The sequence below is a fragment of the Micromys minutus genome, assembly GCF_963924665.1.
Source record: "Micromys minutus genome assembly, chromosome: 5".
Lineage (NCBI taxonomy): Eukaryota > Metazoa > Chordata > Mammalia > Rodentia > Muridae > Micromys > Micromys minutus.
In genome coordinates, this window is record NC_137974.1 from 12,935,133 (window position 1) to 12,956,049 (window position 20,917).

At 36.7% G+C, this 20,917-nt stretch overlaps 1 protein-coding gene across 1 annotated transcript in view; it reads right to left on the reverse strand.

Annotated features, from left to right (window-relative positions):
* Nucleotides 1–20,917, reverse strand: part of DIAPH3 (diaphanous related formin 3) — a gene marked incomplete at both ends in the record, with an annotated part of 452,874 nt that overhangs the window by 292,080 nt on the left and 139,877 nt on the right. The window contains 5 exons of the mRNA XM_080917022.1: nucleotides 6,488–6,552; nucleotides 9,189–9,307; nucleotides 12,191–12,312; nucleotides 13,011–13,124; nucleotides 13,395–13,505. Of these exons, the coding sequence (XP_080773148.1) occupies nucleotides 6,488–6,552; nucleotides 9,189–9,307; nucleotides 12,191–12,312; nucleotides 13,011–13,124; nucleotides 13,395–13,505 (531 nt within the window). The remainder of the gene's footprint in view (nucleotides 1–6,487; nucleotides 6,553–9,188; nucleotides 9,308–12,190; nucleotides 12,313–13,010; nucleotides 13,125–13,394; nucleotides 13,506–20,917) is intronic.

The following is a 20,917-nucleotide window of genomic DNA, read 5'->3' on the forward strand; positions in this document are numbered from 1 at the left end:
TGCTCATTGTAACTATTGGGTTTTCGATGCATACTGTCAAACCTTTAAAAAGATCAAGTACTGACTATTCATATAGATTTATGTAAAAATTATTTTAAAATCTGAAAAAAAGTACTGACAAAAATGTATTGTATAATTTTACGCAAAAAAATGCTTGAAATCTGTACATTTATCTGTTTTGTAAAATAAAGGTGTTAAAAAATAAAAAATAAAGAAAGAAATAAGAAAAATGAAATTGTGCAAATATCCTTCACTTCTCCCAAAACACAGCAGCGTCATCACCAGTACTGTGAAAGCTCCACAAACACATCCTCTATTAGAAACTAACCAAAAAGAAACTAAGGCCAAGCTCAATGAAGTAACCAATTCAGAAATCAAATCACGGTTATGCTTATGGGTTCAACTGCTTCCCTGTGAATTTGTTTTTGCAAATATTAACTACAGACACATGGGTTTGATCGAGACATTCTCAGGATGCAGAGGGGGAACTTTAATACTCGGTGTAATCCTCCAGCCCACCCGCCTTGTTCCTTTTCCTCTAGCAAGAACATTCTTCTATCTTCTCCCTAACTCCTCCTAGGTTCCACACAAGAGAAAACACACAATACACACTTTTTATTTCTTGTCTTATTCCCCAAAGCAAGTGTGGGGTATTCCTAAGTCACTGTAACAGCCCCTCTGGACTCTGGCTCTTCTTCTATTCCAATATCCCTTTAATAGCTGAGATTTTATTTCTAAATTAGTTTTTCCAGCATACTTTTTTATTTAGCTTTTCTAGTCAACTGAACATCATATGCTTTGTAATCCATAGTGTGAAAAAATTCGTATACTGCAAAAAAAATGATCAGCTACCAAATTCCAAACCAAAGGACCTTTTCACAGCCTCAGGCTCACCATTTCAGAGCTATGCTCCCTTAATATCGTGATCAGTGCCTAATTTTAAAATGTAAATATAAACAACTAAATACTAAGTTAATAACCTGGAATATCCTCAATATCTTAGGAAATAATCCCAAGAGCAAACAAATAGTGTTAATTGAAATTAAAAATCTTGTACATAGTAATGAAAATAATCAGCTAAGTAAAGAAACAAAATATAGAATGTGAGAAAACCTTTACATGTCCAGCAAGAGTATAATGTCAAGAATCTATCAGCAAGTTCAAAAGTTAAAGACCAACATCAAATTTTCTAATTAACAAGTGGAAGAAAGCAATGAACAGACATATCTGCAAAGCAGAAATACAAAGGTCAAATAAATATTTCAAAATGGATTTAATATACTTAGCAAGCAATAAAATGCAAAATCAACCTGCTCTGAGATTATATTTAACTCCTGGTAAAATGGTTACTGACGATAACAACAATAAACCAATCAGTTCTGGCGTGTATGGAGGGCCAGAGAAGTCCTGGAATACTGCTGGGGGTGGGGAAAGCAGGGCAAATACTGGAAATCCACAGAGCACATTCTCAAACAACTAAAAACCTGGCCAGAAAGATGGCTAAGCAGGGAAGGTATACGCTTCTAGCCCTGGTAATCTTAGGTGAATCCATAAAAACTGCATAGTATAAGGAAAAAAACTGATTCTCAAAATGGTATATACCTCTGTCTGTCCCTGTGGATAGAAAAGTTGAAGAGCCAGTGAAATGGTGTTTTCCAGATACAAGGTAGTTGCTCAAACTCACAGAGGTTGTGGGCAACATGGCAAGACTTTGACAGCTAAACAAAATCCCAGAATGGATGGAATCTGTGGGCACAAAGTCTCACTCCTTAGCAGAGGAGCTGCTGACAACTGTGATCTACTAAGGGAGTGAGAGTCACTTTTTTTTAAGCACCTGTTAGGTCAACCAAGATCCTGGAAAAGCTACCACAGCCACGAGAACTGGGTCAACATGCCCTGGACTCCATGCACAAAACAACAAACAATGAAGACGGGAAGGTGGGTGGATAGGGATGTGGAAACAGATGAGAGACAGGAAGTAGAGTGAAAATGCAGAGTATTGAGTTCATAACCATTAATATTTACAGTTTTCTCAAGTTGAAAGTTTGAAAATGAAGTGCATCTTCAGCCTTGCCAAGCATGTATCTTGTGTATTGTGCTGATTTATTGTTATCGACTTGAAACAAACTAGAGTCTCCATGGAAGATGGAACTGAGAACTGCCCCCATCAGATGGACCTGTGGGCATATCTGTGGAGACATCTTCTTGACTGGTCAGTCTACCTATTTTCCATTACAGAATAAATATGTCACAGTATGCCTACAGTATTTCCCTCAAAACTGTTAGGTTGTGGAGAGAGAGAGCCCAACAGAAGAACATGGTCAGTCTTTCTGGTCAGCAACATCTAACTGTTACTTAAAAGCAAACTAACCACCCTGGATGTATAAAGCCTGCCACCAATAAAAGCAGGAGACTACAAGAAAAGACAATCACATCACTGAGCGATGGAGTCACGGAGAAAAAAGGCCGCACCTCAGATTTTAAAGATGTTGAGGAGGTAATAGAAAAATGCCAGTAAAATTTCAATAAGCCATTAAATGGTGTAAAATGCTGAGAGTTCGGAAGGAAAGCATACTAAGAAAGTAATATGCAAAGTTGGCACTTTGAAAGACTCAACCAGCAGCTGTGTGAATTATTGAATGAAAAAGAAATACTAGGCACAGAAATTAGCTTTTAGTCTACTACAGTTGTCAAAGCAAGGATGAGGTAAAGGCGAGAATACCAGAAAGCAGGAAGGATAGAAATCCAGAAGACCTTGTGAGTTTAGGAAATTTAGACTAAGCAATGGTAGTGCATGCCTTTAATCGCAGCATTCAGGAGGAAGAGGAAAGCGAACTCTAATTTGAACCTGGCCTAATCTAAGGAGCAATTTCCAGGGCAGCCAGAACTACACCAAGAAACTGGATCTCAAAGAAACAAACAAATATTCTGAAAAGAAATGACATTAAAAGAAAAAAATTAGAAATCACTGTATATTTAAGATAAATACAAGTATTTTGTGGTTGTTTTTAGGCTAGAAACCTATGATAATATAGCACAAAAGGTTAAGACTACCAAACACATAAAGGAAATATTTTATCAGAGAGAATTTTTTGATTAAATTAATTATTGGACACAGTCTAGTTATGAAAGAAGAGGTATATTCAGCACACAACTTCAGAGATTCAACGTGCAAAAGACACAGAACAGGAACTATGATGAAGCGACACACAGCTATAGCGCTTAATGGCCAAGGCAGATGACTCATGAAAGCACTGTGTGAAGCAAGCACACCATTAGATGGAGAACCAGCAGAATAGAAGAGGAAAGGAATTGGGCTTGATCCTTATCAAGGACCCTCTGCCTCTCAGGAGAACCCTAAGGAAGCCTAGTGCTGACCTAACTAAATGCTCTCCCAGAATGCCTCTTAACCATGTACATTTGAGTCTAGGGAGAAACATAGTTACACAATATCCAAACTACATGTCAAGCTAGAGGTATCAGTTAGGAATTTAAGACATACATAAATGTACCTGCTTCCTTGGATACTCAGCTTAGATAGTGTACATTGATTCCTGAGTGCTAACAGACATCATTGATTTCATTAACTCTTGCCTAGTTACCGAAAGCCAAGTGAGAACTCTTGTGCGTTCTGCAGGCTGATAACACCAATACACAGGAATTATCAGACTGCCTTATGAATATATTAACATGTAATGCCATTCACCTAAACAACACACAACTTGTAAGCTCACAAAAGTGAAAAACCTTTTCTAACTTACTTTTCACTGCCTTAAATGTATAATTAAATTCAGTAAACATTTATTAAGCTATGAGGCAACTCCTGCCAAATCCAAACATTGAATGACAATATCAATATCATTGATTAAATTTCTCAGCATCCAAACTCCTTTCTCATTTTTACAATGAAAACAAATTTCACTACAGAAAAATATAAGCAAAACTGAACAAGCAAGCAAACATATCAGAATAAGGAGTCTTTCTGACAATATGAATCTTGGAACATAAAATACAGACAGAAAGGATTTACTTGGGCACAACAGAAAAAAATCAAGTAGATTATAATTAGCATAGTCTATAAAATTTATTAAATTGATGTGGTGATACTAAAAACATCAACAATTTTTATTAAAGGGATAAATCCCTATTTCCTCACTTATGAAAGAATCAGGTAAGTTATAAACCTTGTTTGGCATTTTTATAATATTTCCAACCAAGTCACAGTAGCCTTGAGGATAAACCAGTGTCTCTTTGAGCATACCTTAGGAAAACTAGTAGGAAAGTTCTCTTCCCCCCGCCTCCAAAAAAATAGAAAAAATAATCTTGCTGGAGCAATATTATACTAACAAAACTAAACTCAAAAATGTCAAGAAACACAGTTAAAGTTGAGTTTCTGCTTAATTTCATTGCCTGGGGTAAATGTATTAGTGCCTCTGTACAAGAAGGTTGATAATTCAATACACTCTATATACTTTCTGACATCTCTGCTCTTCATTTTTCAAATTTATGCACCTAAATAAAAAAATGTACCTAGGAACTATGATAGCTTCCTGCCTAAAGCAAAGTATTTACAAAGTCCTTACAGAGCTAGCGGAGCAAAGTTTCTACTGATATATACAAGATGGTATGGCACTAGAAATCTTTTATGGAGCCAGAGTATTTTCTGAATACATGTAACGCATACCACTTCTGGCTTTAAAAAGGCAGCTAACCTTGAACAAGGTCTTTTATTTACATGTAAAGCTTGCTATTTAAAAAAAAAATCTATTGAGTACTTTGTATTCAACTCTTGATATTCTCTACACATGGAGAAAACACAAATACAGTCTCTGTTATTCCTGATGTATCTGCCTTTAATACCTGAAACTCTCTGCTACATGGATAAAAAGCACAGGAAGAGACTAAGCTTAAAATACATTTAAGAGAATGGTCACACTGTATCTAACATCTATAAACTATTTTATGAACATCTGGATGTTTAAATAATTAACCATTTCTTTCCTGTACCAAACCAAATCTTCCAGGCAATGACAACACCATGGTCATAGCTGTAACCCTAGTGTGCTGATTGTGTTTGGTCAACTTGACATAAACAAGAGTTGTCAAGAAAAAGAAAACCTCAACTGGGACATAGTCTCCATCAGCTTGCCCCGTGGCTATGTCTATAAGTTGTTTTCTAAACTGATAATTCAGATGGGGGGGCTGTGGTTGTACCAACATTGTTCAGGTGATTCTGGGTTATAAGAAAGCAGACTGAGTTACTACTGAGAAGAAAGCCAATAGGCAGTGTCCCTCCATGGTCTCTACTGCTATTCCTACGTTGAGCTCCTGGATAACTTCCCTCAATGAGGAATTTTAGCATACAAGCCAAATGAGCCCTTATGTCCCTGCATTGGTTTTGGTCAGTATTTCATTACAGCAAGAGAAATCTAAGTAGGACATCTAACATGCACCCAGCCGTCTAGAAGGGTTTATTTAGTTGATTCCAACACTTAGGGCATCAAAAACATCACAGAGATAAAATTCAACCGAAGCTCATAAAACCTGAAGGAAGTTCGATTTGTACTTGTTCATGTGTAATCATCAAGTTTGCAGGAAAGTAGGAATCTCTTCAGGTACTCTTAGGGCCTGCTCCATTAATAATGTATGTCATGAGACAATGCCTAACATAAAGGCTCATAGAGAAATAGCTATATGGTTCAATTATCTGGCAGTATAGTTTCTTCATGCACAAGAGAAGCTAGATCCAAGAATTCAATTCTGAATGACTACTTCAAATGTCAATCATCAAACCAAGAAACTATGTAAGACAAATGTCTAAGTCAGTAAAAAGAAGACAAAACACTATACCAAAGAAAAGCAAAGGTGAGCAGAGCCAGAAAAACTGCTAGGCTGAAGCAACTGAAGCTGGTGGTACTTTTTTCTTTTATTAACAACAAAAGAACAACTGAGACAGTACTTCTGTGCCACACTGGTCATTGGGGAACACACTATGTACATCAGACTATCCCAGAACACCAACATCTGCCTGCCGCTAGGACCACACAAGCACACAAGGCTACCTAAAATATTTTTTAAATTTTTTGATGTTATAATATATACATTATCTCTCCCCTTTCCTCTCTCCAACCATTAATTCATTCACTCATTCAAGAAGTGTTTCTTAGATTGCTTATAAACAAAGAACCAAGAAACTGTCCATGTGTAAAGGGTGAATAAAGAAAAAAAAAAGAGTCCCAGATTTACTCTGGAAGAATAGCTAACACATCATATGCTCATGCTTAAACACATGAAGGCACGGCACCTCTGAGGAAAAGGAAGCGTAGAGGTGGGGCATATTCCCAGTAACAGAGTGTTCTGGCTAGTGCTGCATGGAGCAAGGCTGTCACGCAGCCTCCAGGACAGGAGACCAGAAGCAGTCACAGGCACTCAGTCACCAGCACCTGCAGCAGCCCCAGCAAGCCCGCAGACTAAAGCCATTGCTTACCTTCTTGCGATGTTCTGATGCTTTCTCTTCCCACTCCTCTAGTTTTGCCTGATCGATGCAAACATCTAAAAATTAAAGTAACAAAAATTAAATAGAGATTTTATGAAAACTATTGATGATTCTTATGAAAAAAAATCACAAACAACACAATCAATATTAAGCTAAGTAAAATGGAGGAAATAGCACAATGTCACAAAAGGGCTCCTTAAAGCGTGACACCAAGTATCTCATATTGAACTGTGACCTTCCATCAGGGAAGAGGAGTTGGTTCTGTGGTTCTGCAACACAGGAAAATTTCCATTATCAACATGGATTTGGAAAGAAGAGATGGTATGACCCGGCATCGACCAGGAAAATAAGTTGGAGCGAGAAACAAAGTTAGTGGAAACAAAGCAAATGACAAATATTTCTTTGGCCTACCAGTGTGACCATATATTAAGTCAATGAGAAACCATAGCAAAAGGTATATAATCCATAATGTGGAGCAATAGAGCTCGCATAATAGGTTGACCTATAGAATAATTGACGCATATGCTTTACTGATGAACAATTAGGTGATAGTAAAGATTTAACTTTGGGTTTCCTTCATCTAACACATCTGCTCTCTAGAACTTTGCATTTAGACTAGACTATGCTTTTAAATGCCGCTATGTTCATAGGCACTGGAAATATCGACAGCCAACAATAGTGGACTGTTATTATATACGTCCATCTGTCAAATGCTAGTATGACAAATTATTTGTTTAGTTATCATAATGTACTTTTGTGTTCTTTTTAATAAAAACAATACGCAAACAAGTTTAAGAAAACAATAGTGTGATAGGAGAAAGTAAAACAAAGTATCAGTTCTATTTCATAAGCACAGCTTACAAAATTGCTGCTTTGCACTGTTGTGGGGCTATTTTATTTAAAACTAAATGTTCTAGAATAAAGGCATTTTATGGAATTTTCAATTATAAAATGTTAAAACAAATTCACCCAAGTAGTTCTAATATTTTTACTATTTACAAAATTGAGTACCTCTACAAATGTATGTGTGTGCGTTTTTTGATTGCTGCACAGTGTCCCTTTATTGTTACTATAAAATGCCAACATAGATCATTAGCTCACCTCCTGCATCTCAGCAACTTCCATTTTTAATCTACAAAGAAAGCAAGCACTTTGTTTCTAAATGTCACTAAGCCTTGGGAAATTCCCTACTTCCTGACCTTCCTCCAATCCCCTTGTAGAGATCGTAGGTGCAAAGGTCCGGCATGCTTCACAAACCTTTTCTGATCACTGAGTAGTTTTATTGGGTTGTACCAGCATTTAGTAAATGCTGCGACTTCAGAAGATAATCTGTGGAATAACATACAAATGAAGTTTTGGAAGAGTTCTAAGATCCATGAATGACAGTACTATTAGAGAATCTTTGTCATCTGTGCTAAGTTTGCTCTGGCCAACACTGATCATCAGGAACCCTGCAGTTTGCTGAGCAAAGCACAACTTCCACGTACTGGTGCATCTCTAGAGACAATATTGAAAGAGTCACATCGGTGAATACCCTCCATGACCTTGGCAGGAAGGAAATGATTTAGTATTGAGAAGTTACTAGCAAACCAGCAGTTATACAAGCATTCAAAGTCTCACTTAAATGTTCTAGATTTCTGTTGGTCATTTTCTCTGAAATACACCTTTATTTCGTTTTGACTCTTAATAAGTGTGTACTGGATCCAGGAGGTGGCTCTGGAGTTACAAAAGTTGCAAAGGACTCAAAATGGGAAATGAATGTGTGGTGTATGCACCAGTGTGTATGTAGACAGATCCACTTTCTTATAACTCTCGGTGTAGATCTTTCCTCTGCCAGCTCCAGACAAGCATGAGGGACACAAATATACCTTTGGGAAAAAACAATTGTACATATGAAATAAAATGAAATCATAACCGTGGGCTACACACTTTAAGTTAGCACAGAGAGTTCACTTCATGTGACAGAAAGAGAGCTGGCGAGATGTGTCTAGGAGGAGGTGCAATGAAAGCAACGGACAAGAGTTTGGGTCCATGTAAGCCCAACAATCAGGAGAACAAAGACGGAGAAGAGAACATTGTCTTGACAATGGCCAGATGGCCACAAAATGCAAGTTCAGGTTTCAGCAAGAACCTCAATGCATTTATCCCGGTCCATACCAGTGCATTTACAACACACTCCCTCAAACATATACTCTACACCAACACAGACATGGCCCAAGGGGAAAAAAAAAAGAGAAAAGGCCAGTTCTAGTTATAATTCAAATAATGAAGTCTGTTTTCTCAATGTCATCTGAGATGCACATATCCCGCTGTATAGCACAGGATTTTAAAAGGGCATACATATGAATGAATATTTAACAAATTAATATTAGTCCAAATTCCTCAAATCCTTTGATCCAGTGTACCGAAAGAAAACTATACAATGACTATCACGAGGGCCTGGTGCCAGCATTATGGTATCAGGAGTCACCTACTTTACAAACCATTGTTTGGAATCATCAGTTCTAGATACCAACACGTAAAGGTTTGTATGAAGTTGTTATCAACATAGCTTTGACAATTAAGACTTCATGAGAGAGGATCAAGAGCTCTCAGGAGATTCCAGTCAAACAGAAGAAAACCAGTACCTTAGAAGCTAACCCATGGGAATAAACTCAAGGTAGCTCTACTTAAACAATCAAGAAATACTCACCTACAAACTGACTTAAGTCCAAATCTAGTCTTTTTCTGTATGTGAAGTCGGGGTCCATTCCATCTCTATGCAATACAATCTGTGACACACACTCGTCAATTAATTTGAAGTACTGCTGTCTAAAGCCAAAAAGCAAATATATACCCAATAAATGCACTCAATTAAGGAACAGAATTTTAAATCAAAAGAATACACATGATGTAAGTCTGACTTCAAATTTGAAATTATATTCAGCATAATTCAAGAGTAGCAAGCTCATCTTTCTTATAACATCATGACATATGTTCAGTGATGTGACAGAAAATACACTGTCCACTGAGATAATTGTCTTATAAAATATCAGACATTTAAAAAAAAGATACTATTAAGAAGTAAGAGGTGCTTAAAGCCACCCTCAGAGCACAGCTACTAAATGGCTACCAGGAATTCATCTTATTAGTGTAAACAAGCCATCAAAAGTCTTCTCTAAGAGTTTCTACTGGAGCTTCTTAATATCATGTTGTGGAAAAAAATTCAGAATTGATAACTCTATAGGATATGAAACCAAATTAATATATCTTATACAAGGAAGACTAGAAAATTTAATATAATGTCAATGTACAAAGATCAAAGTTTAACTAAAAGCTTCAAAAAAAATGTATGTGTTCTCTATACAATTCAATACATTTGGAAAACAGATGCAGTGACGCAAAGCCAAACAATAGACAGAGCTAGAAAATATACTGGAAGGGGGGTGGAGGGGAGCTGGAAGCAGCTGTAGAGGTCAAGAATGCCACAAGAAGACCTACAGACTCAACTAATCTAGACTCATGGAGGCTCAAGGAGACTGAACCACCAACCAAATAGCAAACATGGGCTGGACCTAGGCCCTCTGAACAGATGTACCAGATGTGAGGCACATTCCTCATGTGAGTCCTCTATTAGAGTAGAAGCAGTCTCTGCCTCTGTTGCCTGCCTTTTGATCCATTTAACATAGCTGTACTGCTTTATATGGTCTCAGTGGGATAGGATGTCCTCAGTCCTGCTGTCTTGGTTACCAACCTACCCTGGTATATCATGGGGGACCTCCCCTTCCCTGAGGAAAAGAGGATGGAGGACTGTGGGGCAGGGACAGGGAGGAGAGGAAGGAGAGAGGCTGTGTTCAGGCTATAAACTGAATAAACAAATTAATGAAAAAAATTCAATCTATCTGCATTCCTAACAACTTAGGAATATCTCCTTAACTTAAGGCAATGTGAAGAAAATAAAAAATAATAATAATAAATAAATTTTGTGTACAAAGGCAATTCGAGCAGCAGGGTGGTTTATAATAAGGAACCCTACATCCCCCATCACTTGTGAATTGATTTCCTTTCTCAGTGATTTACAAGCAGCTTTTTATTTTTTCTCCAAATCATATTCTTCATATGTGATGGGCCTTCCAGCCATTTCAGCTTTCTTCCCAATGAACCATATATTAGTACTACTATCTGTGTACTAAAAACTTACACCTAATGAACCATTTATAATGCTGAGTAAAACTGCTTCAGCTGAACATAATAACAATAAGCCTGAATTCATGGGAACTCAAGCATCATTAACCGACCAGAAGTTGATAGAACCAGTCATGTGATGATCAAAAATTGCAGGAAGCTTCTTTATACAGATGTTTCATGTCATTTTTACATAAATTTAGAGTAGGTACACAACACTGTTATTAACAGGCTACCTATTATTTTTAATTTAATCAGGAAGTCAGTTAGGTAGCATTTATTAGTGCTTTAATATTTAGTCTCCTTTTTTTAAACAAAGTTCCAAAAAATGGTACATTAAACAACAAAACGGGTTGCTGGTCAAATGGAGAATATTTGCAAGAATTACAATTTTAATAAAAAACTTGATGCATGAAATACATCAACTATAGAGAATGTAAAGTTTCCTTTTCAGTTTTCTTCTGTATTGTAAGATGTAGTAAATAACACTGAGTTAAATCCTGATACCACCAATCGGTGTGCTGTATAAAGAAGGTTATCCTATAAATCCTATATGAGTTACCTATGGGAAGACTGACTATCCCCTAACATCTACAAATAAAATTTCTGCAAAGCTAATTGGTGACATATGATTTTATACTTGAAGACTTCATATTGGAAACTCATAACTGACAAAACTGAAAACTGATATGAAGACCATTTGCTAGACATTGTGTCAAGAATTCATCTCCAATTTTCCTTATATAACCTCATTTAATCATTATAGTAGAGTGTCTTAGGTACTCACATCTACCTAGGACCATATTATGTTCTATGTGAAGTAAACAAAGAACAATTTGCCAAGCTCAGACAGCCAAGATAAAATCAAGGTTGAAAAGGCATTTGTATGATTTTTCCTATAAATTAAAAATATTAAACATGCAAATATTAATATGATAGATTCAGACAATTTAAACTCTACTAAGAGCAATTGTTAATACTCTGTCTACAACTTATAAAAACCTATCAGTTTGATTCCTGGTGATTAAGAAACAACCAAAAATACTACACACAATACTAAATTAATAAGCTGTCAGGTTTTCAGCTTTTTTATTTATTATAGATTATAATTACATAATTTCTCCCTTCCTTTTCATCTGTCCAAACCCTCTAATATAGCCCCTCTATATCTCATTAAATTATATGGCCTTTAATTAATTTTACATGAATGTATATGTGTGTGTATATATGCATGTATGTATGTATATACATATATATACATATATAATGTATGTGTGTATGTGTGTGTGTGTGCACAGAAATACATAGAGACAAATATACAGACAGACCCACAAGCAGACTTCTAAATACAACCTGATCAGTCTGCATGTTACCAACATGTAACCCACTGGGTCTACAAAACACACCCCTACATAAGGTTCAGGGATCATTGTGGAAGATAGGGCTGAAAGGCTTTAAGAGCCAGAGGATCAGGTGAACATCACAAGTAATAGTTTTAAAAGTTAACCATTAGAATATGACTTCCCTTACCTTATAAAACGATCATTTCGAATGAGCAGAAGATGCTGAAGAATAGAAACAAAATGCCCCTCTGCTCTAGTTTCCTTAACTGTGTCCCATACCATGTTGTAAACATCAGATGCTTCAGTGAGCTGATTAAGGACCATATGAATGTGTTCAAACACTATACCAAACAGCTAATATAACATAGTGTCTGCTTTATGAAGGCTTGGAAGACTTATGTCCAAACAACTGTCTAGGAATGGTTGCTTTTAAAGGACTATCTAGGAATTGGGCGTAGAGGCACTAGAGATGGCCATTGACATGAATTTTTTTTACCCCTCACAGTCAACTGTACTAGAAAATACAGTGGGCACACAGCCACAGTTGGTTCTAAGGATGTCCTGAGCAGCAAAGCAAGTGCATCAATTAGAAGCCATAGTGGAAAACAGGATTGTGGTGTATCTCAGAAACAGTCCAGATACTTGACTGTTTACATGAGGCTTCCAAGGTGTTGCATCCATTGTGAAGAAAGGAGGCCAATAGTTGGAGTTTATCCCAAATCCAGTGCTACAAAGAAGAAAGACAGCCATTTGGGCAACAGATTGTACACATAATGTAACAATCCAGTCTAAGGGAATCATTGAACTAAGCATCATCCCTTTCCACAAATACACAGACAAAACAAACTTAAGCTACTAAAATAGTGACACTTTTATAATACATACATATTTAATTTCATGTTTTTATAGAATGACTCAAATGTTTCATGGGGTAAAGTTCATTACTATATATGAAAGAGTCATTTGCATATCTATTGATTAGGACTCAGAGCAAAAGGATATTCAAGTTCAGCTCTAATGTCTTCAAGGCGATGGAAGAACTCGCTCAAATCTTCTTCTTTGTGCTCATCAAAGACTTTAAGTTGTATATCCAGGCCATCATTCTTAATACCCTTTAAGATCTATAGAGATTACAGAAAATTTAGATGGATTACGTTTTCAGTATGGGTAAATTGTCAATAACAAAAATAAACCAACCATTCTAGCCTTACATGCAGAATTCAAACACTTAAAGTGTTAATACTTAAATCTTATCTATATTTCAAAACTAGATTTTTATACTCAAGTCTTTTCCTGCAGATAAATTATTCTTGAGAGTAATTTATCTAAATTTCCCCCACTCAAGTACACTTCTAATTTAAATATTAATGAGGAGACTGCAGGGCACTTACTGGCAATATCTCTTTCAATCCACAACGCATAAATTCATTTCTGAGGTGAAGCCTGAAGTCCAAATCATCAGGAGATGTAACAAGGGCATTTATGAGCTGCATACAAGCTACCTACAACAGATCACACAGGAGACAAAGAGGGCTTACAGCACTGAAAACAAAAGGAACGAGAGGAAGGAAATGAAGCTTCATTCCAATAATTATCAAATATCTCACAGGAAAGCCTAACTAGATAAATAACTAAAATATTATATATATAAAACCATGTATGCAAATATAAAACAAAAATTTATAGTTTCAACTAAATTCTCATTTATTTGCAGAATGATATGCAGAAAACCAATTTTCTCTTCACATAAATTTCGTGTATAGCTGAAATTCTTGTCTGATACCATTCTAAGCACATATATACAAAGACTGCTATGAGTGAGTTAGGAGAATATGTTATAATTATAATATAATTATATATTATATATAATTATATTATATATAATATAAGAAAATATTAGAAATATATATATAGAAATATAAAAATATAAGAAATATAAGAAAGAGAGGAAAGAAAAAGTCTCTCTCTGGAGAAGTATTCTTTGTTGTTGATAATGTTATTTTTTCATGTCTACACTCTACCCCAAGTCTAGCAACAACTACTGGACTACTGATCAATATGTTTGACCTCATGCTGTTCCCCAAATTGTCTTTTCTCCATCCCTTAAGGCAAGGTTTATGTGAATTTAAAATGCTGGTTTTGGATTAAGACACCAACAGGGGTCTCAGTTCCTGCTGGTTGAAAAACATAGTAGTAACTTTTATATTTGATATCTAAACATTAAAATCTGACCAACATGCCTCGACTGTCAAAGTAAAAATTTTTCTAAAGTGGAGATGGGAAATATAGCAGAAAAGCAGAAAAAGAAAAACACATTTAAAGAAAATAAAAAACATTAAACAGTCAACCTTTCTGGAACATATTCACTCAGCTGTGACCAGTTCATGTCAAAAAGTCAGGTTGAAAATTTTTTTCCCACTCCCTTGCCTTTCCATACTTGGTACACACAACACTTTCCTTCTAAGCCATAGAATGTAATTTTCAAAACCCTAAACAAAGAGGGAGCAAGGGGAGAGAAGATATAGGAGATTTGCTAATGTTTCTATACTTGTCTATATTCAAAAAAGCTACATCAGTCTCATTTACTAAGATTGTAGAAAAATTAAAACTATAAGAAAATAGCAAAAGTACACAAAATTAGTAGAAAATAATGCCTAAGCAGAACACAGAGTGTTAATAGTAGCATGAAACTTAAAAGTACAAATGCATAGAATGACCCAAATCATTTCTGGGAAGGATTCATAAAAGTAACTTGCCTTAGAAGAAAAAGTTGATAGTTAAAGTTTATACTAAATCTATAAAATCTTTTTCCAATTCTAATAATTACTTCGTGGCTTCCAATTATACTTCAATTAATCTAAATCGTACAACGCATCTGTAAATATAAATCTGTACCGAATAATATTGATTTTTATGTTAAAGAGGAACAACTCAATAACCAAAGGAAAGACCAAAGAGTTCCTTCAGGATACAGAGTTTTGGCATTGTGCCCACACAACCACACAGTACTGTAACACAGCATAATTTCATAATTGGTTAGCTGTTAGCTGTGGTTGTTGGTCCAGAATCTATACTGTGGTGATTTAAAGGAGAATGTTTCCTGTGTTTGAAGACCTGATCATGGAACTATTTAGGAAGGATTAGCCTTGTCAGAGGAACTGTGTTACCAAGAGTGAGATGTGGGGTTTCAAACGTCTCCCTGCCCTATATCTGCTGCCTACAGATCAGGATGTAACTTTCTCAGCTACTACTCCAATGCTATGCATGATTGACACCATGTTCCCTGGTCTTGATGAATATGGACAAACCTCTTGAAACTGTAAGCAAGCCCTTGATTAAATGCTTTCTTCTAAAAGTTGTTACGGTCATGGTGCTGCGTCACAGCAGTAAAAGAATAACTAAAATATCAACCATGTGAGTAGGCCTAGAAACATTGAAAACGTCTCAGGAACTACAAAAGCACACAGGAGAAGTTGTATGCTCAAATATAGATAAAACCACACCATGTGTTGTAAGGCAAAGTTTACTACATGGGAAGAAAGGAACTAGTATTAAGTGGGAGCAAACTCTACTTAATAGAGACACCAATTCCTAAGTCAAAAGGAAGATCCCTGAAATCCTTAACTTCATTAAAAGCTAGTGATCAAATTAGTCGTGTCACTCACTCACTTAGGATAGTAACAAAAATTCAAGTGATAAAAGGCATTCTTCATTAAGATGGATTTACCCATGTCTGCCTCATATTCAGAAGATGTAAAATACGATTCCCATCAACTCTGATTAAGCTACAGAAATTGTTTTCAAAGGCATGACAAAAGCACTTTCCACCAGAGCTTAAAGGTGAGAAAACAAGTGACTAACCTGCTTGTAAAAGCATCCTAATTTGAATAAGGGGTCTATCGTTATGTATCAAACTACGGGTTTCCTACACATCATTCGTTCATAGCTTCTAACATAACTGATGCATATTCTGCACGAGACACTGTTGTAGATGCTAGATTTAACTATGACAAAAGAGGCAGGAGTTATTTATGTACTCCTATATTAAATAAAATTGGTGTTGGTGTGATGAAATATCATCAAAAGCAACATAGGGGAAGAAAGGATTTATTTAACTTACATATCCAGAGTCATAGTCCACTGAGTGGAGCCATGAAAAGAACTCTAACAGGGCAGAAACCAGCAAACATGAGCTAATGCAGAGACAATGGAGAAGTGAGACAACTAGCTTGCTCCACTTAGTTTCTTATGGAAACCTAGCCCAGACTAAGCTCTGGCCGGCACAAAGGATTGTGGATATAGACAATACTACTAGAAAACGTTTTCTATGAAGTACTAGAAAAAAAGTTCTCTATGCAGTAGTACGTGAAAACCAGTATCTCAGATGGGATCATTTAGAAGAAATAGAGAAAAGAGGACAATAAGAATGGTTTTGATCCGTAGGTCATACAAATCAAAAGCAAGGAAGCACTAGGAAGGGGGAAAGAAATAGGGAGAATCATAGTCTAGAAGAATGGAGTATAATGAAAGTGTCAAAATGGAACTAGAGGACAACAACAAACTTTTCTATAAAAGGACTGAGTGACTTACTGTTCAACTGCCAAACACCTGCGTACTCCTTTATGCCATAAGCAAGAAAAAAAGGCATACGATTCAAATTGACTCCAATATATTCTCTTCGTTACTCCAAAGGCATCATTATACATGAAAAATAGTGTCCTTTTAAGGATTCCTACATAAAGACACTTATCTTCAATTGTTACAGAAAAGACTCAGTCCTAAAGTTTCAAAAGCAAATACTATAAGCTCACTTGATTATTCTCTCCCCAATTATCAAAAACAAAAACAAAACAAACCCTCCTCTTTCAGGAACAAAGGTGTCTTCAACAATACAATTACTACCTGGAGGCTTTAGTGAGGAGGCCATGTTCCCACTCTGGGAGTAAGTACAAAGGACTTGTTCTAGCACAGATGCAGCAGGACACATCACAAGAAAGTGAGGCAAACTGAACTTACATTAGCAAGACAACTACCACGACTGTCATGAGCAAGAGACTAAAGCCCTAACCACAGACAACAAAAGAAATACAATAAACCAGCCAACTCAAAAGTACTGAATACAAAGAATAAAATCCATCAGAAGTAATCTCAAGAATGACACAAACAATAAAGGAACATCATTAAAATTAGAAAGAGGTTGACAGGACAGAGGGACTGGGCCACTGCTGACACAATGGCTTCCTGACTTTGAGTGTGACACAAAGTTTCTCCAAGTACAGACATATGCCACATAAATTCCTTTGGCTAAACAATTTACCACTATCTCTCACTCAGCTCAGCAAACAATATGAGAAAAAACAAAGGACTTATGTATATTTAACCTTTGTCTCCTGAACCTTTGTGCACAAATATGCTCAAATACAACATTCAAGGTACATTGACACGTGTGGATGGTACACAGCCATCCACAAGCCATGTCCAATTCTTCAAAGGCCACCAGAGCAGAGATAAGTATGCTGAAGAAATTCAGAATACAGTCTAATGAGAAGGAAAGTGAGCTGTCTTTAGAAAGGTCAGAGCGAACTCAACATGTTCTTTCTGGATACAAGTAGATGTTCTGGTAAATAAACCTGGGGTTAGACCACACTGTGAAAAGAACATGCCTCAGGAGTTCAAACCAGACTGAAAACAAGTACCGGAAAATAATCAAATGAGAATTAAATTATATCTGTGACTATTCACTATCTAGGTCTGGAAGACACAGTTTCAACTGTTATTCATCTTCCCTACCCTACAGCACAAACCAACCGTCTCTCTGTGAACAAATTCCACATTTGTCAAGTTAAGATGAGTAAATGATGCCTATAGATAAAGAAGTTACCTCCAAGATATAAAAAGCTTTAAAGATTTTTAAATAATATATATGCATTAATTTAGAAACTAAGACTACGCAATGTAGATAAACCTCAAAACAGTAACGTGAATCAAAGTGAAGCTCTATAATCTTATTTATACTCCCAATTGAACGTTCAATAAATGATAGAGATGGTTAGAAAACAAGCCAAAACTTGAAAAATGCAAATTCCCTACCCACAAACTCAGAAAAATAAATGGCAATACTCAGGGCTGGAATTTGCATGAACAGCAAGATGAAACACAAACTTATATTTTAAAAACACTTACTCCCCTTGAGACATCATTAATTTCTGCCATGTCCTCCAGTGAATTCTGTGAAAACTACTAGCAATATACTTTTATACCAGGTAGTAGATAGCTGTAAATAATGGTGCATAAGCCTCTTAAGAGTAGGCTATATGTGCTTCACTTCCTGCAGGTCTGATCAAATTCCAAGATCTGAGTTATTTTAAAAAAGAATAAGTCAATGTCCTCAAGAAGAAGACATACTCTCAGCCACTTTTCAGTGTAAGGCCAATCCTTCAGTCTTTAAAGTGATAGAAGCAGGTAAATAAAAGGATTTATTCATGTTTTGAGTGAGGACACTCAGAAACTAAAGCTACAGAGTCACAACAATGAATCAAAGACACTGCACCTCCCTGAAATGTTTCCCAATCTTTCCCCTCACCCAGACTTGTTCTAACCAAACAATTCTTTTTATTGAGTAACTAATGTAGAGGAAGTTGTCTTGTACCACAAATGCTAAAGTAGTGAGGGCTTCAATGTTTTTGAACTGCATCTACAAAATGAATACAATTAAAAAATTCTAGCAACATTGACAATGAAGGCAAACCAAGAAAAAAGGAGCCATTACTTGGATCAGTAGTTTGTCCTCTATTGCAAGACAATTCCCAGGAGTCATTCTCAATTCCACCAAGTAGAGGCATTGGTATGTTTTATTATACACAACTCTTATCTCAAAGTACCTTAGAGAGCTAAGACAATGTCTTCTTCCAGGTCAAAGGACAAGTAAGGTCCTGATTCAGTGTCCCCTTTTGGCAAGGCTTACAGCTCATTTGAAAAGACTACAGTTCTGTAATCTCAATAGCCATCTCTGAGAGCAATACCTGCCATTCCCATTTATAAAAGGGAACTGCTTAGAGGCTCATGTAAAGCATGTTCCGAGACCCTTGATGTCTACCATACATCAGACTGCACAGCTCTGTGTGTGTGTGTCTACCATCTTTGAGATGGGGAATCACATAGACAAAAAGATACACTGGACTGTATTCACAGATGCTCCAAGAAGATAAAAAACTTGGGCATTGGAAGGCCCCACACAGTGGCGTCTCCATACAACCCTTTTGATTTAAGGCCCCAGGTGAGAGGTCTTAAGGAGAATAAACCTTTCTAAGAGTATGAGATATGTCTTCACAACTAAATATATTAGGTGGAAAGCAAACATTAATTTGATGGCAGATTTTATGTAATCAAAAAAGATGTTGAACTATTTATAGAGCCCTCAGGAAACTCTGGAGAAAGTTTGGCTACCTCAGCTACACTGAGAAGATTCTTAGAAGAAAAAGTGATTCACCAAGTAGATTACATAGTTATCCTTCCTGTAGACAACAAACAATGAAATGCAACTTTTGTCATGATTTAAGCTGAAGTTGCCAATGAGAACACATTAACCAAGGACAGCATTCTGGTCAGCTTCAACTCTCTGTCCAGAATTAATGCAAAAACTCTTTGAGATTTGCGTCCTCAAACACTTTCTGCAAACAGCCCTATACGTATCCTACATAGTAGGAGCTTCACAGGATGGAAAGTAGGGCTCATAGAGCTCATACCGTGCCTACCGCTACGAAGTCTTCTGTGGGCTGAATTCAAGGAATAAAACTTTACGTACACGCATGAGGACTAGAGGTCACATCTCTAGCATCCAGCACCTTATAACCCCAGCTCTAAGGAGGCAGAGATAAGTAACCCCTGAGTAACCTGGCTAGCAGACTAGCCAGAATGAGTGACCTATAGGTTCAGTGAAAGGCCTGCCTTAATAAATAAAGAGGAGAGCATTAGATTTTGGATATAGAATAGATATAGGGCAGGAAAGGAAACAATGTCTAATCTCCACAGATGCAGTTTATCAGATCACAGACAGTGATGGTATTGTCCTTCTGCTGGGAATGGAGAGGCTGCAGGAAGGGAGGGGAGTATTTTATATAGAAGCTTGGAAACTGGACAGTTAATCAACTGTAGAGGCTAGGTTAGAGTCTGTGTCTCTTCTTCTTGGAACTGTTGACTCAAGCAAGACAGCCTATTTGATGAAGCAAGTTGTCTCAGCAAACAGTCCTCTTTGGTTTGCGACCTAATGACAATGATTGAGCAAGCTCAGTTGTATCTCATAGGAATCAAGTTTTTACAACCAAGTTACTCTACCAGAGAGATGAAGAGACTCTATCAAAGTTCAGGCCTCCCCAAGTATGCACCCACATGGAAACAGAGACCCAAACATACATCTGCCTACAAATGCAAACATGCATATTCATAATACACGTATGAAAGAAAAAGAAAGGAACATGTTTCTAAATTTTACTGGGAGATATTGTCTGAGAAAGGCACCCATTAAACTGCCAATCTGACTATGTCAGTCTAAATTCTTAAAATTGCCAGACACAGGTTCAGAATGAAGGGACCACCAGGGCACATCCCTGGGGTTGGAGGAGGGAGTTGCAGCTCTCACCACAGTCTAGAGGACATATCCACAGAAGGCAAATACCCACCAAATATTTTGAGTCTCCCTTTGAATACTTTCCTAAAAACCAGTCAGCCCTGATTAACAAAAACTTTTCAATAGCCTCTCCAACCTAGAATAATCCTTCTGATGCCCCAGCAGAGGACAGATAAAGACAACAAATATCTGTGTGCCAAGAAAAGAACAAGGAAAAGGAGACACTGTGTCATGAATTAGACACTGCTTAGTCTGCAGTGATCCCAGATGTCCACAAAGAAAGATGGG